This window comes from Salvia splendens, chromosome 1 (genome assembly GCF_004379255.2).
Source record: "Salvia splendens isolate huo1 chromosome 1, SspV2, whole genome shotgun sequence".
In the NCBI taxonomy this organism is placed as follows: Eukaryota; Viridiplantae; Streptophyta; class Magnoliopsida; order Lamiales; family Lamiaceae; genus Salvia; species Salvia splendens.
Genome location: NC_056032.1, coordinates 45,504,308 through 45,525,759, shown reverse-complemented (window position 1 = coordinate 45,525,759; position 21,452 = coordinate 45,504,308). Strand labels below are relative to the sequence as shown.

The window sequence follows — 21,452 nt, the reverse complement described above, 5'->3', positions numbered from 1 at the left end:
GAATCAACTTTCCTACATAGAAGACTAATTGAAATTATTACTAGGAAAAGTCTAGTTAATAATATAATCACACAATTAAAGTCCACACAATTATGACCAAATCATTCTAGCTTTTATCCCAACAAGACTAATAATGGAAATTGGAAAACATATCACAATTACAACTTTAAGAGTAAGAATTAATAATTACACATCAATGTTATATCCTTTGATATATTACAAGAGCTTTCTGCCTCCCATTGACATACACTTATAAACTACTCCATGATACATAAATGTGAGTGTGTGTAAATCATAAAAAAAATGAGCTTATGATAACTTAATAATGAAAGCATAGCCATATGCTACAAAAAAGTGGGCATATATATATCAACTATTACACTTTCCCTTTAGCCTTTAAGCTTTAGCCTTTTCGCTTTGCCACCATTTTCCATAATACTTATCTTTATAAGCTTCTCAATTTTCTTTCTTATAAATAATCCTTCCTTTTAATACATTGAATTTCATTTCAATAAAACTTTTAGGAGTTTGGGTGTTTTATAACAGGGAAGAGTGACAAAAAAGTACCCATGTCAGTCCTCTAATTTTATGTAAAACAATTAATTAAAAAGAATATTAATTTGTTGATTCAATAATATTCATATTCACCACTGTCACTCTCTCAAATACACACACATACTTTACTTTGCAGAATTCTTGCCTTTTCTGGTTTTTTGTGCCATTAATTATCTGGGATTTGTGTTATAAATTTATTTTTTAGTTGGCCGTTTTTCTATTGTCCAAATCTGCCACTGTAATAATAAAACACACATTCTTGTATACACTTTCTACCTACTGACAACTTTACAAAATACTAGTACTACTATTATACAAGCTTACTTTATCACTTATATATATATATTCTTCGATACCTTCCAAAGAGAGGAGAGATCAATTGATTCAGTTTCAAGAGAGAGATAGACAGATATTTGAATTGTGCAGCAGAAAAATACTAGGAGAAGAAGGAAACAAAATTAGATAGTTTAAGACAGTGATTTAGAGAGTTAGATTCTACTAGTATTAGTTTTTGTTTTCAATTTTGTTTTTGTCTTATTTCCATATTTAACAAATTATTTATGTGAATTCATCGATATTATATGACTCCTCAGCTGCATTAAATTTCCAGGTAGGATTTAGCTATTTCATGTGTAGGGCTTTAATGAGGGTTTGTTAGAGGAGCTTCTCTTCACTCACAAAATACAAAAAAAAAATTCTTTAAATCTCAATATTTTGCTTTTTTTTTGTCACAATTCAACTAAATTATTCGTCTCCCTCCGCCCCCAAAATTAGAAATAACAATGTTTCCGATGGCGATTCCGAATTCAATCGAAAACGGCAGTCGTACTAGGGTTAATCACGATATCGGCACCTTAAATTCAATGCTGCCGAATTCCACCACCATCGCCGCTCCCGCCCCCACCCCCCCTCAGGTCAAGCCCAAGAAGAAGAGAAACCTACCCGGAAACCCCGGTAAGTAACTCGCACGCACACACACATGTGTATATGTGTGTTTTTCCAATTTTTGAATAATCGGCCGTTCAATTGTCATGTTTACTATTTTAGCTTATCGCATAAATTATTTTCTAAAACTATTTCTTTTTAGTGTTTTTCTTTTATAAATTTTTTATATTCGTGCGAATTTAACATAAATTACTATGTAACGCCCCTATTAATAATCTAAATTATTTAAAAATATACTTTTAACTAAACCTACCAATATTATTTTTTGCGTCCGCCTCCGATCTTATCTAATGAACTGAACGCCCTTGAGTGTAGATCCGGACGCGGAGGTGATCGCGCTGTCGCCCAAAACCCTAATGACGGCGAACAGGTTCGTGTGCGAGATCTGCAACAAGGGTTTCCAGAGGGATCAGAACCTTCAGCTGCACAGGAGGGGCCACAATCTGCCGTGGAAGCTGAAGCAGCGGAGCACGAAGGAGGCTCGCAAGAGGGCGTATGTCTGCCCGGAGCCTTCGTGCCTCCACCACCACCCGTCCCGTGCGCTGGGGGACCTCACGGGGATCAAGAAGCACTACTGCCGGAAGCACGGCGAGAAGAAATGGAAATGCGAGAAGTGCTCGAAGATCTACGCCGTGCAGTCGGATTGGAAAGCTCACTCCAAGACCTGCGGGACCCGAGAGTATCGATGCGACTGTGGAACCCTTTTCTCCAGGTAAATTCATTCGTCTCTGCTGGAAAAATCATGAAGTTTGATTAAATTCTTGTTATTTGTGCAAATCTGTGCCGTTTTTATTTCCTCATGCAAAAAAAAAATTGGTAGAATTTAAAATCATAGTAGCGTTACTGTCACTGAATTAAATGAGGTTGACTATTTATAAAAAAAACTGTTTCATTTGGTGAAAATCATCATCGGATCTAGACGGATAGATCTAAACTTCATGATTTTTTTATTGATTTTTAAAATTGTGATAGACCAGAATTTAATCATATTTAATGGTTTTTCCGATAAATTTTTTTCCCCAAAATGATTATTAATCCTATGTTTCATTTCTTTGAAAGATTCAATTTTTAAAGTGGGTTTTAGTTGTTTTAGTTATACTATAAGCAAATGATGGCCAATGTGTATGATTGTGTTCTAAATAAATCGATGTTAATTTGCAAAAAAATTGTTTTGGGGAGTTTTGAAATGTGGGACAGTGGCAAACCTGCATTTGCATGCAAATGTCTGTCTCTTCTTTCTCAACTTTTGTTAATTGTGTGTACTATAAAAAGGAGTCTAAAAAACAATGATGAGTGTCTCAGGGAGATTGAATACTTTTGTTGATACAATCCCTGCAAGATTTCTCACTATTTACTGACAAATGCTGAAATAATTTCATAAAATACCTTGTGTTGTTTTGTTTTCGAAATTTTATGAGTTGCACATGAAATGCACTGGCTAGTGTGTATGTGTGTGTTTGTGCATGAACAAGCTCTATTTTGAAGAACCTTTAGTGCATGCAAAATCCATCTCTCTCACACACTCACTTTGGGGCTCAAGCTCAGAAAAAACCATCTTCATTTTCTTGTATGCTTTTGTTTTGAAAGTTTGTAATGTCCCACAAGACCAATTGGCCCCACATAGTCATTATTAAAGAGGTTTGTGCCTTTCTACACTCACCCCCATATTTCACATGTTTAATTTCATTTTATAGTATATGATATTTTGGCCTTGTTTTGTGTTTAATCAATTATTTCATTACTTTCTTGTTTGTGCAAGTAATTGGATGTATATGAAACAAATTAATGATCATGCCATACTATTTCTTTTTTTACTAAAATTATATACTAATATATAGGGTTTTGATCTATGCAAAACTAGATTTAAATACAGAAACGCAGAACAATATCATAATTAGGGCACTTTTAGGTCATAATTAGATAATTTTTAGGTCATGCTAACAAAGCATGACCTAAAACGATCTTAGCATGACATTAAACCCAAATATTATAATATGACCTAAAATTGTTTAATTATGACCTTCCGTGTTTTTGGTTAATTATTGACCATTAGATCATCTAATCCTAGGGCCAAGATTTGGTCTGCATTTCTGGATTTAAACACATACTTATTTTGATCATCTCCCCTAATATATATATATATATATATATTTTACTTTGGTATAGGAAGGATAGCTTCATCACCCACAGGGCATTTTGTGATGCATTGGCTGAAGAAAGTGCAAGGCTCTCTGCTGTCACAAACTCAATCTTGGCTCCAAACCCTGATTTCCCCCCGCCCCCGGCCCCCGGCCCTGCCGCCACCCAGCCATACCTCTTCACCCCGGGCCACCACCGCCATTTCGGGCAGCCGTGGGGGCCTCAGCCCCACCAAAACCCCAACCCCATGAATCTCTCCCATGCTGAGCAACACCTAGCACCCCAACTCTACCAAGGCATGAGGAGTGTGGCGGCGGCCGCGGTGGGGCCCTCCTCCAGCATGGTGTGGCAGAGGGGCGGCGGCGGCAGCGACGTGCTGACCAGGGACTTCCTCGGCCTCACGGGCGGCGGAGGTAGGGAGGAGCTGCTGCCGCTGGTGAAGCTGTCGGCGTTTGAGAGGGATCACAGCTATGTGATGAGGCAGCATGGCTTTGGGTTCGGTGGGTGGGGAAATTGCTAGAGTGAGAGGGGAAATTGCTTTATTTAGTATTCCCAACACAATAAAGAGCGAGGCAAAAGAAACTAATGGTTTTTTATTTATGTTTTATTTCGTTTTTGTTTTTTGCTTGGACGACGTTTTTGGGTGATCTATTAGTGAGAATAATGAATTATATGCGGGTTTAATAAGTTGATTCCTTTCTTACTCCTATTTTGAAAGTTGAGATTGTTTGATGTGAAAACACACACTAGAGTAGTAGGAGTACTGCTATTTTATTTATTTTTGTGTGGTTTACTTACACATAGAGGTATTAACAATTTTAATTTTGGTTTAAGTTAAGACATGTAATAGTACTCCTATAGATGTTAGTGGGACTTTAGAATTCACTAATTAATTAAGGACACGTATGTTGCACGTAACTGCACTTGAGATTTTGTATCCCACTTTTGAGATGTTTCATTAGTAAAACATTTTTTGTAATTTGAATTTTACCGTTGTTGATAAACCGAACTACCGTTGTTGATAAATCTATTTTTTCGCATATTTTACTTTCTCTTCTTTTCTTTTAATCTCTCCGTCCCAAGATAAGCAAGTCGTATTCTTTTTAGGATGTCCCACTATAAGTGGGTCATTTCTCTTTTTAGTAAAAAAATAATCTTTCTTACTTTATTCTCCATCTACTTTATTCTCTCTTCATCTCTCCTATTTTTTCTCTCTACTTTAACTCTTTAAATATCAATCCTTAAATCATGTGCCAAAAAAAAATGATTCACTTATCTTGGGACGGAGGGAGTTCTTTATTCTCTATTACTTTACCCTCTCTTCTTTAATCTTTAATACCTCAATTTCTTAATTTTTCATATCCAAAAGAATTATCTCAACTAACTTAGTACAAGGGGATCACTAATTTACTATGAGTAGCTTCCTCTTGTGTGAGTAATATAGTAAGCTTCAATTTCAATGTACTATTGGTATATGACTTTGATGAGTAATATCCAAATATTGTGGAAAACAGTTCCTATGGATACGAATATCCACGTCTTGACGTGATACTCCCTTAATCGCACGGGTTTTGATTAGTAGAGTAAGAAAGAAATTAATTAAAGAATATTAAAGAGAAATAGGAACTTACAAAAAGATAAAATGAGATTACTTATTTTGGATAGACTAAAATGAAAAGAAAAAAAAATAAAACTTTGTAAACGGAAGGAATAAATTGTTTCAAATCACTTATCATTAACCACCTTTTATTCTAAGATTATCTCTTGCATGATACTCTCTATCATATGGATTTTAATTAGTAATGTTAGAAACAAATAGTTAAGAGCATTGATAATAGAGAATACAAACTTAGGAAAAATAAAATTAGTTTGTATGGATATGCCAGAATGAAAAAATATAATTATTAATCATGGATGGAAAACATATTATTTAAAATCACTTAATTAGCCTCCTTTATTCCCATATTCACCTCTTAACTTGATATCCCCTCCATCACAATTTGTAAAGTTGGAAGAAATAGAGAATAAAATGGTTGGAGTATTATTAAAAGAGAACATAAACTTACCAAAAATAGAAAGAGACTGGCTTTTATGGATAGACTAAAATGAATAAAAATAACAGAGCTATTAGTTGTGGACGGAGATAACATTATTTTGAAATCACTCACCATTAACATCCATGAACAAAAATACACCATAGAACAAAATTAAAATTGATTGAAAAAAACAAATTAAAATTTAAATAAGAATTTAAAGATGTAGAAAAGTGTTAGAGAGCATGAAGTAAAAAAAAAGCAGGAAAAGTATTTTTAAAGAAGAGGCAGTAGTAAAACCTGGTGTAAGCGTGAAGGCAAAAAAGCAACTATGTTGATGCTGGTGGTGGTGTATGTGTTTCTGTGCTGGGCTCTAGTGGTGGTCCGGCAATTAGGTAGTGATCCCAAAAGCCACATAAATTAAAAAAGATAACATCATTCATTCACCAATGTCAACGCTTACCAAAAAGATACATCATTCATTCATCAATTTTTAAACTTTGGATTATCTCTTTTCCCTCTGTTTCTGTGCTTATGCATCTTCTTTTCCCTCTCCTGTTGAAAATGATATAAAAGAAAAGATAATAGCATAAAATTACAATGCAATTCAATAGACAGTTTTAATGTCAAACTAACAAGACAGTTTTTTGACATCATTTCACTTATTTTAGTATTTCTTTCTCCCTCATGTGCACATCTCACACGCACTCTGACACGGGACATTTCAAATTGCTTCCGTATTTTGGTACACAGATATGAAAGTAATTTGAAAGGTCATGAGCCAAAGTGCATGTGCACATAGGAGAGAAAGACTTGGTCGCTTTTGCCCTTTCTAGGGGCTCAGGTGCAAAATTGGAAAATAAGGACTTATTTTGATAGTATTTTTCATTTTCCAATACTTGTGGCGATATTTTCATTTTCCAGAGACTAATTTTGAAGTTCACTCTATCTTTCATCACTATTTTGAGAAGCTAGAGTAATCAGAAATAAAGTAAATGATAAAATAGAATAAACATGCATCGTTTATTAGGGTAATTTGAGGGCATACCATAAGAATAAACTTTTCTCACAAAGAAAGCTCAAGGTGTCATGTTTTGGGCAAGGATAAGGACATGAGCTTTAGAGAGGTATATTCAAAACCCAAGTGTTGAGAAAAAGATGAGGAATTTAAGTAAAAGTGCACAGTAACAATAATTCCTTCAGCTTTAAGAGGAATATACAAAGTGATTAAGAAAAGATGAGCAATAAGCATATGGAATGGACCCAAAGAATATATATATATGTGTGTGTGTGTGTGTATCAAAGATATACTAAGCTACTTTGGTATATCCAAAGCTTTTAGAGAGTAGGGTGAAATAAGTTGCAGGTTAAGGTACCAATACATATCATTTGCCTCAGTAGAGAAAGGACACATCCTCTTACTATTTTGCTATGCTATGCTATGCTATGCTATGTTATGCAGCAGAACAGGACAAAAACTAAAGCTTCTATTCTATTCTCTTTCTAAAAGTTGCATATGTCATGTTTCATAAGGGAATCTCATCTCAACAGGCCTACCTTTTATTCCTTTTCTTCTTTCTTCCAAAGCAAATAATTACTAAACCTTCTTTTATTTGGTTTTATTATCTTTTCCCATCTACTGCAAATCCCCATGCAGAATAATAGTAGTCCTCCACACAACATTTGAGTGTCACCGCGGCAATGAATAAAGAGTAAGACAAATATATATCTCAGCCCAACTTCAAAATTATGTTACTATCAGTTTTTGGCTCCACACATAACGGTTTCAAGATATTCATATTCTCATAGCTTTCAGGATTCACATAAGTCGATAAAGTGTAAAGCGAACGATTCTTGAGCTAATAGGCTGAAAATAATGTGCAGATAATGAAGTGATCACCTAGCTAGCAAATTCCCAAGAGAACTAAAAGTAGCTAGCACCTATCGAACCTAGTGTATAAAATACTTAGCACATGAATACTAAATGGACATGTCAATAAGATGTGAATCGGCCTTAAGAGGTCGGTCTGAGGTAATAGGCATAGTTAACGGCGGTGGGTAATAACATTCAAATGCAAACACAACTGCAATCATCACAACTTTCAGAAATAAGTGCAGTTGTCTATTTTTACTACAGTGAAGACATTATTGACCTAATTATGAGTTAATCTTTAAACCCTCTTTAGCGTTTTACTCCCACTTCATGCTTTAGTCTTTATAGTATGTCATTGATCGTTATTGATAGCTTTTAATTATGGAGTCCACTTGACTTTTTTTTGTCTTCACAGATAATCTCATTACTTGGTCAAAGAAATTGAGGTGTCACTTGGTGAGTGCAAGAAAATATAAGTTAGAACCACAGTACATACATGTGAATTTTCTTAGACAGGACATGCTAATTTGTTCTACAAATAACTCATTGCACCGAATATTATATTAGCTATCATTACATAGGCTCAGCTGAATATACTAATAGGTATAACATGGTGTAAATTGACTCACATGTATAATCTGAAACCAAGATGGCACTCTTTCGTCTTTCCAATTTGGCATGTTTCGCAAGCCCAAGACTATAAATAATCAACAGTGTCTGAACATTATCGGTCAGTCATTCCTACTGCAGCGATGGTTTTGGCCCATCAAGGTTAACTCCCAGATATTGGACCAGCACATTATTGAATGCCTGTTAGAAGAAAGAACCCAATAAGGGCAGTGTCTGATGCAACCACTTACAGAAATACTTTACTCGGACTAAATGTCCTTTAAAGAATAAATAATTAACATTTGCAGCTAAATATGTGAACATGCAAGTATTTTTGCTATATCGGCGTGCTTATGCATCAATGTAAGCAAAAAAGTGAAAGGCGGTAGGGGGGAAAAGGTATGCAAGATAAGGTGCCTGAATGAGACATTTGATCTGAGTGAAATATGTGTGCCCAAAATTATAAATCAAAGCAAGGATTAAAATTTTAAGGCCTTAGGTCACATGGACCATGATATCATATATAAGACAAATTAGAATATGAAAGCTTATCCTCAATGGTGGCATTTTAAGATTCTATCATCATAAACATTATAGGGACCACTGCCAGAAACTCCTTCATTGCATTTGGCATAACAAATTTGCAAGCATCCAATATAAATTTTCTTCATTAAATCAGTGATCAGCATTTTGAGACAAAATAAAACATGATCTTACAGAGTAGTCAATTCATCCAATAAGTGATCTCGCCTTGATACATGAGAGCAACATAAATTGTTATTATGCATGAAGCAAGACATCATGTAGTGACAGAAGTAGAATAGCTTCCTTCGAGGCAAAAAATAATTGTTATCTGAGTTCTTTTTCGGAAGAGGTTGAACTTAGGAAACTGCTAGTTCAATCTTTACATGACTTAGGAAAGCTTTAGAAGGACGAAGAGTGATGGGATATACATATATATAATGAAAAATGAACTTAAACTTCTTCAATGGTTCAACCCCATCAAAGATGGTAACAGAGTAACTATTACACAAACTTAAAGATTAATAAGGTACCTGGCATGCAAAAGACTCTTTCCCATTCAAGAGAGCATCCATGGCAGAGAACTGGTTATCAAACACGCTATAGAACTTTTGGTAAAACTGACTCCTGAAATTATAAAAATTTAAATAATTAAGACTCGATTAGATATCCTAGTTTTCATGGAGCACAAGAGCCACCATAAGAATTAAGAAAAGAGATCAATATGCACCGCTCATCCGGAACAATCCTTTGATCCATCTGCTCGAATTTCCTGGTAAGGACTTCAACTCCTACAGGGGAGAGCGCATGCAATACAAAAGCCTCCAATGTCCTTGGAAAATTGTGCTGAAAATGCAAAGTTGGTAGTTCAGAACAAGAAAGATGAAGGGGGAAAAAGAAAGAGAATAAGGTATTGATCGGCAAAAGAATGACTATAGCTGGTTAGGAAGCAGAACATTTCTGAAGTGGAAAGAGCGTGAGCAACGCAAACATTATACCAACAAAAGTAAATGTCCAGTAAATACAGCAAGAGTGAACAAACAAACAAACAAACAAAATGGTTCTGGGACAAAACTAAAATTGACAAATACAGCATCAATACAGCAAAAAGAATGAATATAATATGGTGATTGGTGACAAATTCTGCGTAAAAAACGACAGAGAGCAACCCATACAACAGCTTACATATAAATGCTCAATAAAACAGCAACTCTTGACAAGCAAACAAAATGGTTCTGGGCCAAAAAGTGAGAATAATAAATACAGAACAGAAGAAAACAAAAGAGCCAACACATCCAGTTTTGCCTAACAATCCTGAAATGAAGCACTTAATTGCCTCAAGAGTGGAGGTAGATTTTTACTCAATGGCATATATTGCCAAAGAAAAGGTTCCAGCTAATGAAAATTTGATATTGACTGCTGTTTCTGAAAGCCACAATCCTCACATCACCACCAGACACATGAGTCATCCAGTATCATTACCTGGGATATCATCATCTTAGAGAACATATCCCAAGCTATCGCTGTCATTTAACTTATGATGACAATGATTTAAACAACTCCAAAAAATTATCCGTGGACACAATTGGTTGGTTTCAATGCAAAACCCACATTATTTATTTATTTATTTCAATTAAGTTTCCACTGTTAAGCATTTGATGTTGAGGCATGAGTAAAATTCAAATGCATCTCCAATCTCATTGGAAATAAAGAAGTGGGAAAGCAGATATAGTAAAGAAAATCTTATCGGGGCAATGAGTACTCATTTCCTTTAGTTTGTTATACCTCTAGAAGGAGGAATGTACAATTTGAATTGGAATAGAAACTTACTGCCATGGTGAGAAAGACAATTTGAAAGACATGTGGTTCTAGGTTCCAAACGGTATTAGCAATTGGATCATCTTCTAAGTTATGTAAATTTGCTTTATCCAATTTCTTCACCACATCCTCTCTACAGGCAGACTGGTCTGCTGGCTGGCAGTTGATTTGTTCATGGACTAAGGAAATGAGCTCATGAAGAGATCGAAGTTCATGTGGTTCCAGTTCCCGCAATGAAAACCCTGGCTCCAGCTTTTCTTCTCCACCTACTTCTTGATGGTTCAAATTCAAATCTGCATCGCGGATTTTCACAATTTGTTCCCAAAATAAGTAACCCGTATGTATCTAAATTTGCTCTTCAAGTTAAAATAACAGAAATAAAAATGAGATCACAAACTGTAAGGAGTAAGAAGAACTACAATTCTAACCTGCATTTTCATTACTAGACTGGCCACTTGCACCAATCACATGGTTCACCTTGGAAGTTGAAGGCATAGAGAGCATTCGATCCTGTCCTTATCAAAATTGAAAATACAAATTAGGGTACTACTTCATGCCAAATCCTTCAATTGCGTAGGAAGCACAACTGAACTCGGGGGAATTGGTAAAGAAGATATTTAATGTGGCATTTCTTTCCCCCTAATAGAATGGCAGTAATCAAGGAAGTGAATTGAGATTCGAGTTCGGCATCTAAATTCCAAGTAGTGATCATCATATGGCTAGATATGATTTTGGAAAATCAGACTTAACTTAGTTACATGAGATAATAAATATACTTGTGATAACATGTGATCTCTAGGTAAAATTCATCTTACAAGATCCAAAGCGGAGAAAGACCAACAATTGCTATCAGTTATGCTAGACATATCTCTAGATTCTCTACATGATTCTTTACATATCTCTAGACCTTTCCTGTGATATTCCAAGTTCACAAGGAAATGTATATTCTCTAGATTAAGTAAAGGCATTAGCAAAATGTGCAGATAACGTGGATGGTCATTCTTCACACATTTTGTTGGTCCTTTTGGTGGAATATATGAGAATGTTTGAAGTAGTTGAAGAATCACAGCATAATGTATGGATTGAAGCTCAAAGTAGACAATGGAGATTAATGTTTTAGAATTTATCCGTTTTCCGTTCCAAGATAACAAATTGAGGATTTTTCTAGTGGGCTACATTATTGGAACTTGATGTTTTAAAGATTAATAATTTATGTTTTGTCTTTGAAGTAACTAAGACGTCCAAAGTGGGGGTTTGTAACTGCATCAGAACTATGTCAAAAACAAGAAGGGCGATGTTCCATGAAAGTTTTTAAATTTTATTACAATCGAACTCTGGAAATTAGATAATACCTCTTAGGCCAGATTCCATTTCCCATAGGAACAGGTATTTAGTGGTAGGCTATGAGTTTGATATGGGATGAATGTATGCAACTCTTGGCTACCAAAATGGGAAAAAAAATAGAAGAAAGTTCAATTCTTCTTATCTGGGCTACCGGCTACCAAACAGGTACGTAGAGGATCAATTCTCTTTGCAAGAATTAAGTTCATCTATAAGATAAGATTTGAACCTCAAAAGATGCCATTAACAAAATTTTCATAAATTCTCATCATAAAAAAACTGCACTTTCCAGTGTTCCCTAAACATTCTCCGAGAATTCCTTTTGTTGCTAAAATATTTTATTCTGCTCCAGCCATGTTTACCAGCAGAAAAAAAGACACTGCCTAGGACAAGTGAATTCCCATGACAATGCCCATACATTTCTCAAATGTTGTACAAATGGCCTTGAATTGAGTGTTTTAGAAACGCTATATGGTGATATCTCAACCTAACTTGCAATATTTCTAAAACTTTAAGATATGTTCACCAGACTCTCCTCTCCCCATGTGACATTTATTCAGCCTATGCTATCTATATACAGGAGTTGGTAGTTCTTCTGTTTTAGTAGCATTTCACTTACAAAGAGTCTTGTTATAACAAATACTCCCATCAAGTAATGTGCCTCAGAAATTATGCATTTGATGTTTGATACAAACTCATTAGAAGTTTGGTGATGTTTGAAATTATTTTCTAATTTCTATATGAATATATACTAACCCAAAAAAGAGAGCCGGATATTTTCACAGATGTAAGAACCTTAAACAGCCAGCACACAGAGAGATTGCATTCTAACACAAAACAATCTCTTATGCGGTATAGTAGAAAATATATACGAATATCAATATATACTTCACGAGCAACAGATCAGGATGAAGTGCTGCTTACCATTTCTTTGTCAGTTAATCTTGGAATTAAGATTCAATAGCAGCCAAGCATGGAAAGGAGAGAAAAGTAAGCTTGTTTCTGATAAATGGAAGCGCAACCAAAACATATGTGGACAAGACATCATACCTTTTTAATATTCTACGTAGATAGTAAGCATCCATGTGTTCTGGCATGCTAGACATCATGTCAGACTGCCACCAGAAATTGACAGCTATAGTTAAATCTTCACTGTCCACTTGGTGGAACCTAGAATGTGAATTAAAAAGCACCTTTGAATTTCCAGTAAAGTAATTATTCATCCATATGTTGGCACATGATTCCAAGCACTACTTACCTGGTTATACGTAACTGAGACACGTACGACATGTGAAGATAAGAAAATCCAGTTCAATAACTTATTGTACAACTAATTTGCTTACAAATCGATATTTCCCCACAGAAATCAACCACAAATGCTCCATTTAACTTGCTATTTTGAATTTTATACACTATTGTTAACCTTTTTACGATTCATTAATTCAACCCAATTGGGAATATGTCAACCAACATACTAAGTACTTCCTCAACCTACAATTAAGTCTTATTAAGACCTTGGTATGCACCCAAGATGGACTCACTCCATGTCAGCAAGCTCAAGTTTCAAGAGAAACACTTTTTTTCAGGAGACAAAAATTATAAGATGGCGGTCTCTAAATCCAAATTTCAGAGAAAACTTAGCTACAGAGTAAAATATACCATCCTTCAGGAATGAACAATGCATCCCCTGCATGAAGGGTAACCTTCCGAGAGTACTCAACAATTGACTTTGCCCTTGGATAGAGGCTAAAATTGGTGTTTTCCAATGGAATGGCACTGGCAAATTTAAAATTGTTAGCTGAAACTAATTTACAGGGAAACATTATAAGGAGATAGCTTATCAATAATTTGACAGAAAATAATCTCTTAAATGAAATTTAATACCTGTGGTTTGATGATTCTCCATACACAGGCAACGGATATAAGAAGGGGCATGCGGAAGGGGGCCATAAAACAACTGATAAACATATTGTGAACAGGTCACCTTCTTCACAAAAGAGAGCTCAAAATACATAATCTCTCAAGAAAAAACATGCTAATGAATACCGAACAAACAGTTACGACAAATTTTCAATGAATAAGTGGCAGAAAATATACAGTAGTTCATTTTTATACTCAACTGCAGGGTACAAAAGTATGTACAAGTGTGTGATTACAATACAAAGCACTGACGCTGGATATAAAGTCTCCACCAAACAACCATGGCCAATTTTTCCTAGTACCCTCCCAATGCCCACATTCCCCAAACAACAGAAAAACCAAAATGATATATTAACACACAAGAGGCACAAGACAGTTAAGGACTAAATTGTACCTTAAGCCAACTCACTAGTTGCCTTGTATTATGCAATTCCTTAGGTCAATGTTAATCTTTTCTTTACCAGTAGAAACAAGGACCATTAGAAACAATTTGATATCATGGACCTCTAAAAGATATCACCTCATGTTTGCAATTGGCTATCTGATATTTTACAACCCTAGATGGCAGAAAAACAATGGAAATACATCAAACATAAATTAAGAACACAAAGATGGTCACCAAAAAAATCATTAATATACAGCCCATCGATCCCATATAAGGACAAAAATAAAAGATGGGAAGAAAAGTACTAACAGCCTCAGTGATAGTCAGTAGTACAATCAATAGAAGCTCAATATTGCTACAATGTTCACTCCATGATGAATGATAGCTTTTAGCCTTAAAAGGTCAATACCACCAGCAGTCATTTTTCATAAAGTAGCAGGCATGTTTAATGACACTGATAAATTTGCTTCTAGACTTCCATACCTTGTTTACATCCTGAAATTATGCATAGAAGATTATGGTGCGGATCATAGTGAGTACTAGATCTACTCTTGGCATTGTTCATCCACAAATTGATAGAAGCCAGAATTTTGTTTTCCAGAAATGCAGGCTGTTGAGATAGGGCATTTACAGTTAACATCCAATCCTTGAAAAGTTATACACGAACATGAGATTCATACTGAGCACAGAAATTCGGAGACGCGACATGCATACCGTTTCAATGTCATCTCTAAGGCATTCCAGCTGACTCTTTTCCTCATTTTCAGTATTTACGATGGAAACCTGAATCATGAGAAGAGTGATATTATGACTCCCAATATTTAAATCTTTAGGGTTGAAAATATAACAAAACAAAGGGACGCTTATCCAAGCTGGAGCACTAAGAATGCACAAACACCAAACTTATAAGGAAAAATGTTCTTGTTACAAAGGCTTCAGGATATACTACTTACTTACCGTATCTAACGGCAGTTTGTGCATGAAAGGTATTAGTATAGAGTGTGTTGGAAATTTGAATTTTACAGACAAGATATACAAAGTTCCATCAGAAACACCTATCAGTTCACTAAAACCATATAATAGTAATCATGAAACATAATCATATAGGTTGTATGCTAAAAGCCCAATCCAAGTTATCATTTCACGATTATGTTTTCTACTCAACAAAATTTAATAAATTGAGATGTTCCTTTGTTAGTCCACTAGTCATTAAATTTTCCATGTCATGTTTGAGAATCAAAACTAACCACAGAGGAAGAACCTGAATCACATCTTTAGCAGGGGTATCAAAAGGGCCGAGCTTGTCTAATTATGTCCCTACATTACTGATAGAATCATAGAAGGCTAGAGAAAAGTCGCCAAGACCTGAGGTTTCTTCACACAAGCTTTTTTTCAATCCAGTTAATGAAATTAATCCCACCAAACATTTTGAGCCAATATTAATTAATATGTCCTTATTCCATACCTTCAATTCCCTAACAAGTGCCAATACATATTAGGACTAAAATATATACATTGTATAAGTCAGCTGCCACATTTATGGGTGATTTTGATATCATTCTCTTAATCTATGACATCTATCTTGCATATTCTCAAGTTTATTTCAGCCAAGTTCCTTGGCAATCAAGTTTCAACCCAGTTAATTAACAATCATTGGCATAACATATTGAACTATTATGCAAACCTGTGCTAAATAGATTTGCTTTGGAGATTCTTCTCCCGTTGCAAAATCACCTTGGTGGGTAGCAACTTCCGTTGGTTCATGCTTTCTTAATTGAGAAATGGGGTCTTCGCCATCATCCTCACATTGTAGAAGATCTTTGCAGTAACCAATAAAGGTAGAAAACGGCAAAGGAACCTATTGAGAACAGAACTCTTCCATCAACTCAACCGTATCACCTAGTTTCACATAGACCTTTAATTAGTAGATCGGGTTTTTACCCTTTCATGGGCTCGGATATCTCCATAAAATACAGGTGCAGATCTGGATAGCATAGCTTCCACAATGGACGATCCCACCAATTCCTATTTTCAGTGTCAAGAGTTGTCTGAGATTAAACATTAGAAGAAAATAATGTCGAGAGCACAAAGCATTCAGCAATCAGCAGTGTAGAGTTAGAGTTCTGAAACTAAAATCTAGAAAACTCTCATGTTATCACGGTCATTCATATCCTAACACGTTTGTGAAAACACTCCACACAGAGGACACACTCTGAGCTCACAAACAACAGAAAAAGTGTCATTCAAGTAATCAGTGAGAGTTTCACTAACATTACCTTCTTCCAATTTACTATCATTATTATTAGCAAACATTTTTAGTAAAATCCGATTCCATTCCTATCAGTCTCGATATCATCATATAATCGGAACAGTGCTCCATTATTCAAATTCAAGTAATTCTTATCACAGTCACGTTGTTCGTGCATTTCAACTCACGTTGCGCTTCAAGCTCATCCATACGCTTACCTGCAAGTAGTCGAGGCCGCCATTCGACACATTCCATTTCGAAAATGCTTTCCACTCCTTGGCGCATCCACTGAAGACCTTCCAATTCAAAACACTATCGTCAAAAACGCAAACTAGGAAAGAATAAAGATCCCTAGAAATAGGAGGTATCAATTTGTAGTTGCGTGTGCGCGCGCATGAACTCAGTGCGAGAAGAATTAAGTAATTACTGCAGGGACATTCTTCTGTTCAATCTGAGAGGCGAATTCCTCCGGCGAGGGAATTTCGTTAATTCGGCGAATTTGCAGAGACTCCTCCATTTATGCTGGCCTGTAGCTGAAGCAGAGAGTGATGACAAAGCTTTTATTTTCTGCTTTTTCCCCAAAACAACTTTAATTTTTTTAAAAATACTAATATTAAATTAACAAAAGTAGTAGTAGTAATTGAGATTAAATTAATTACTCCATAAAACTATTTACTATTTCATAATTAAATACTAGTATTCCACATATTATAACTATCAAGATGGTGGAAATTAAGTTTGAACATGGCATAAAATTTAATCCTGCATTAAAATTGAGTGAAATTAAGTTTGAACATGGCATAAAATTTAATCCTACGTTAAAATTGAGTTAAGAGAATGTTTCTAGTCAGTATTATGCTCCATTTTTTTATCTATCTTCATTTTTCCATTTTGTATCGATGTTGCGGCAAACTAGGATGATTGAAGTGGCACATTGTTGTCGGAGGCATCCCAACCGGAGCCATATCTCCATGTCCGACGTATGGTGCACGAGGATCCTGGCCATATGTATCATGGTAGTAGTGGGTGATGGCATATTAGGTGGGAACTCTCGTGCCAAATATGTGGCTCAACCTTGCCAATTCGCAGGTAATATTATGATCAGGCGCTCTATTCCCCGAGGTCACCTCCTGGAAGGGGTGCACGTTTGGTACTCTCATGTAATACTCGTTGGGATCGATCTTGTTGACTTTCATTTTCTATTGATGCATAGAGTCTACTTTCTCCATTTCCTATAGATAGAAACTTTAAATGGTACAAGTTTAATATAAAATTAATAAAATACTCCATATGAGGTATAGAAAATTGTGATTAATGAAAAATGTGTCTCACCTCTTAAAGAGAATGAAGTTTCTTTCCTATTTCAATTTTTAAGAAAACGGTCCAAAATGTAAAACAGTTTTTAATTTTAGAAAATTGAGGGAGTATTAAAATTTGTATAGACTAATTAGTTAAACAATCATTTATCAAAGCAGTAGAATTAGTGAACTATAAAAGGGTAATAATTTATCAAATTGGAAATGTTCATGTTACTAATTCCAAAAGAAAATACTACTGTAGTACTCGGTAAGAATTATTATCATTTGTTTGATAATGAAACATTAAACAGCGAATTTCCTTATATGACCATATCACACGTTGTTAGAGTCAACAATCAACATAATTGTGGCACGCATTTTCGCATAAAATAATTACGACTAATTCTGTATTAATACTAAGTTTGCACAAATATTGTAATCGATTGGAATCTTTGGATCTAAGATCTAATCCAGCTCCAATTAAATAATAATAATAATTATTATTATTATTATAATAATAATAATAATAATATCACATGACATATATTAAATAGATCACACTGACTTTGTACTCTCATCGATCTATAATCTTCGTTTGACGAGAGTTTATAAAAATGTGGGATAAGTTTTTTTTGCATTGAACAATTAAGTTTAATAACTATGGGCCTATGGCCTTTTTTTCTAAAATAAATAAAATATAAATAACGATTTCTTATTTATTTAGTAACCTCTAATTTATTGATTGAATGACATTTTGTCAATTTAATTGGGTAGGCCTAAATTTTGTTGTGACGCTCGATTTAATAATTGCAAAAACGAAAATGTGTGCCACAAATCAAATTGACTATATTGTTCTAGGTTTTGGTTAGAATAAGACTATTTCTTCATGAGTGTATTAAATTGACTTGATCACACCATATTTTAGATTTGTTTATTCCCAACATTATTAAAAGGAAACTTCTTCCTAAGTGGAGCCTTGGATTCATGCTCATTTTATTACGTTATCAATCTTGGTTGTGCGTTGTATATATGGACATCGATTGACTTTTGAGGCTATTTCTTTTTAAACAAACCCTATTGTTTTTTTAATAAGATATTTAGTAGATATTGCTTAGTGGAGATAATATTCTATCAAAGGTAAATAAATCATACGACATACTACTACTATTTGTTTGCTAAGATTTTATCTCCCAAAGTAATTTGATTTTCATTTTTTTTATTTCATAGTTTGTCATAATATGAAAAGAATTTTCCAATTTTGTAAGTTATACATATTTGGATATTAATTATTTTAATTATTTATACTACTGTAGTACCTGAAAATTAACATTAATATTATTTAATTACTATGTTATAAATCAATAATTATTAAAAACATTTGCGTGATTTTAAAATTACGAATTACACTTATTATTAAAATTTAAAATATAATAATAATACTAATATTTACAACTACATAGACAGTGTATTTTCATTTTTTCTAACGTTGAAACCTTTGCTCTCTGCTCACCTCTCGCTGGGGGTTTGAGCATTTTGGTGCATCTATTGCACATATCGGGAAAAAAACCTTTGTGTTGAAATTTATGTCAGTTGAAATTGTTTGGAAACCTCAACAGTGTTTTAATGGCAAGTTGAGTAAAAATTTGATTTGCTTAAAAATGCTTCTATGCATGTAATGGGAATGTCCCTGGAGTTTGATGTTTTAGCCATAAACTTATAAGATTACGACCTTGTAAATTTGTAACATTAAATTAAATATGACCTTCATACACAAAAATAAACTTTACTATGTAAGCACTGATGAATCCGCGAATTTTTGATGTTAGTAAATGCCGGTAGAGAATAAAGACTACGACACAAAGAATTTACGTGGTTCGATTTACTGAGGTAAATCTACGTCCACGGGAAGAAAAGAGGGCAGAGTTGTATTGCTTGATCTGTTTTCTACAGCTTACAATACAGACTTGCTATATGATCTTTTATCTCTAGAGAGCTTCTTTTGAACTTAACCTTTTTCTATCTGATCTAAGTTCTATTTATACATTGAACCAAGATCGTGGCATGCAGCACCATTTACTAGGCAGTGGATGTCGTGGAGATCGTGGCGATCTTGCATGGGTCCACTATCCTGCATGAGTTAATGACTGCTTGACACCACTAAATAGATCGTGGGTGTAGTGGAGGTGGAAATCCTGCATGAGTCCACTATCTCCTAGTTCGGTCGAATACTGAGACCGAACTGCTGAATTATTGCCGAGCAGCTTTTGCCGATCTGAGAGTAGAGCTTGATGCCGACCTGAGAGCAGAGTTTGATTGGTTGGCTTTTACCGAGCTGTAGGCTGGGGCCGAACTCTTTGGTTGTGCCGAACTGAACTCTTTAGTCATGCCGGACTGATACTCTTTAGTCATGCCGAACTGATACTCTTTCTTGGGCTTTACTGCTGTTGGGCTTGTTTAGTACGTACTCCATCACTACCCCCCCCGAAAAGTGAAGTGAATCACTTCGGCATTCTGGATAAAGGTACGGGGTAAGTTGATGTTTGTCCTCGGTCTTATGAAGTAAACTCTTCTTTGACCGGACTTGGTTTGTGTCCTAATTTGGCGAGCTTTATCGCTCGGATCGGACTTTCCGTTGTCCTAATTTGGGGATCGGACTTTCCCTTGTCCTAATTCGGCGAGTTTTATCGCGTGGATCGGACTTTCCCTTGTCCTAATTCAGGCAAGTTTTATCGCGTGAATCGGACTTTTGTTGCAGTTCGTTTCAGACGAAGTGCTTGATTCTTAAGCTGAATTGTGGTCTTGTATCCTCTTTAGAAGCTTGGACTTCACAATCGTTGGCTTATTGCAGTTCGTTTCAGACGAACTGCTTGTTTAAGCTGAATTGTGGTCTTGTATCCTCTTTAGAAGCTTTGACTCACAATCGTTGGCTTGTATATGTTCTAAGAAGGGGATCAGCCTTCGAAGAACAAGATACCTCAGTAACATTTGTAAGAGACGACACGCACAGAGACAGACAAAACACACAGACAAAACGCACAGAGACAAACAAAGACCAAGCAAACCAAATAAAGCACATTGACCGAACAGGACTCAAGACTGACTGACCGGACTGTCTCTTACAAATGGAACTTCTTGAGGTTGGAAATGTGCCATGTTCGGGGTACCTGTTCTCCTGACATGTGAGCCAATTTGTAAGACCCTTTGCCGAGGACTTCTGACACCCGATACGGACCTTCCCATGTGGGTTCGAGCTTGCCCAGCTTTTCTGCTCGGCTTACTTCGTTGTTTCTCAAGACGAGATCTCCCACTTGAAATTGCAGCTTCTTCACCCTTTGGTTGTAATACCGGGCTACTTGCTCCTTGTACTTGGCTGCTTTTATGCATGCCAATTCTCTTCTTTCTTCGGCAAGATCTAGCTCGGCTCTCAGTCCGTCGTCATTCATTTCTGCTGAGAAATTTAGAGTTCGGGGACTGGGTATGCCGATCTCCACCAGAATCACGGCTTCAGTGCCGTACACAAGACTGTACGGAGTTTCACCGTTGGAGGTTGTGGGTGTAGTTCGGTAGGACCATAGGACTTGAGGGAGATTTTCTACCCATTGTCCTTTGGCTTGTTCTAACCGAGCTTTTAACCCTTTCACCAGGATACGATTTGTTACCTCCGTTTGTCCGTTTGCTTGTGGATGAGAGACCGAAGTGAACCGCTGTTGAATATTCAGCTCTTGGCACCAATTCTTGAACGTCTTGTCGGTGAACTGAGTCCCGT

General features: G+C 35.6%; 2 protein-coding genes across 4 annotated transcripts; one reads left to right on the top strand and one right to left on the bottom strand.

Annotated features, from left to right (window-relative positions):
* The first annotated feature begins 938 nt into the window (after nt 1–938).
* LOC121802021 (protein indeterminate-domain 12-like) lies at nt 939–4,320 on the top strand. The gene is made up of 3 exons (XM_042201553.1): nt 939–1,509; nt 1,816–2,212; nt 3,667–4,320. The coding sequence occupies exons 1-3, from the start codon at nt 1,338–1,340 to the stop codon at nt 4,157–4,159; spliced, it is 1,062 nt and encodes a 353-aa protein (XP_042057487.1). The 5' UTR covers nt 939–1,337; the 3' UTR covers nt 4,160–4,320.
* A 1,446-nt stretch (nt 4,321–5,766) lies between these two features.
* On the bottom strand, nt 5,767–16,957 carry LOC121755598. 3 transcript variants are annotated; one of them, XR_006040829.1, is made up of 17 exons: nt 16,816–16,957; nt 16,607–16,684; nt 16,082–16,165; nt 15,825–15,998; nt 14,855–14,923; nt 14,624–14,750; nt 13,720–13,792; nt 13,495–13,611; nt 12,886–13,005; nt 12,760–12,778; nt 10,923–11,004; nt 10,507–10,787; nt 9,407–9,522; nt 9,210–9,303; nt 8,175–8,355; nt 6,136–6,227; nt 5,767–6,045 (listed from the first exon to the last, which is right to left on the bottom strand). XR_006040829.1 is itself a non-coding variant. In XM_042150919.1 (15 exons), the coding sequence occupies exons 1-15, from the start codon at nt 16,903–16,905 to the stop codon at nt 8,287–8,289; spliced, it is 1,593 nt and encodes a 530-aa protein (XP_042006853.1). In that variant the 5' UTR covers nt 16,906–16,957; the 3' UTR covers nt 8,007–8,286. The 3 variants fall into 3 exon arrangements, 1 of the variants encoding a protein (XP_042006853.1); XR_006040820.1 differs by lacking the exon at nt 5,767–6,045 and having other exon boundaries at nt 6,064–6,227; XM_042150919.1 differs by lacking the exons at nt 5,767–6,045; nt 6,136–6,227 and having other exon boundaries at nt 8,007–8,355.
* Between the last annotated feature and the right edge of the window lie 4,495 nt (nt 16,958–21,452).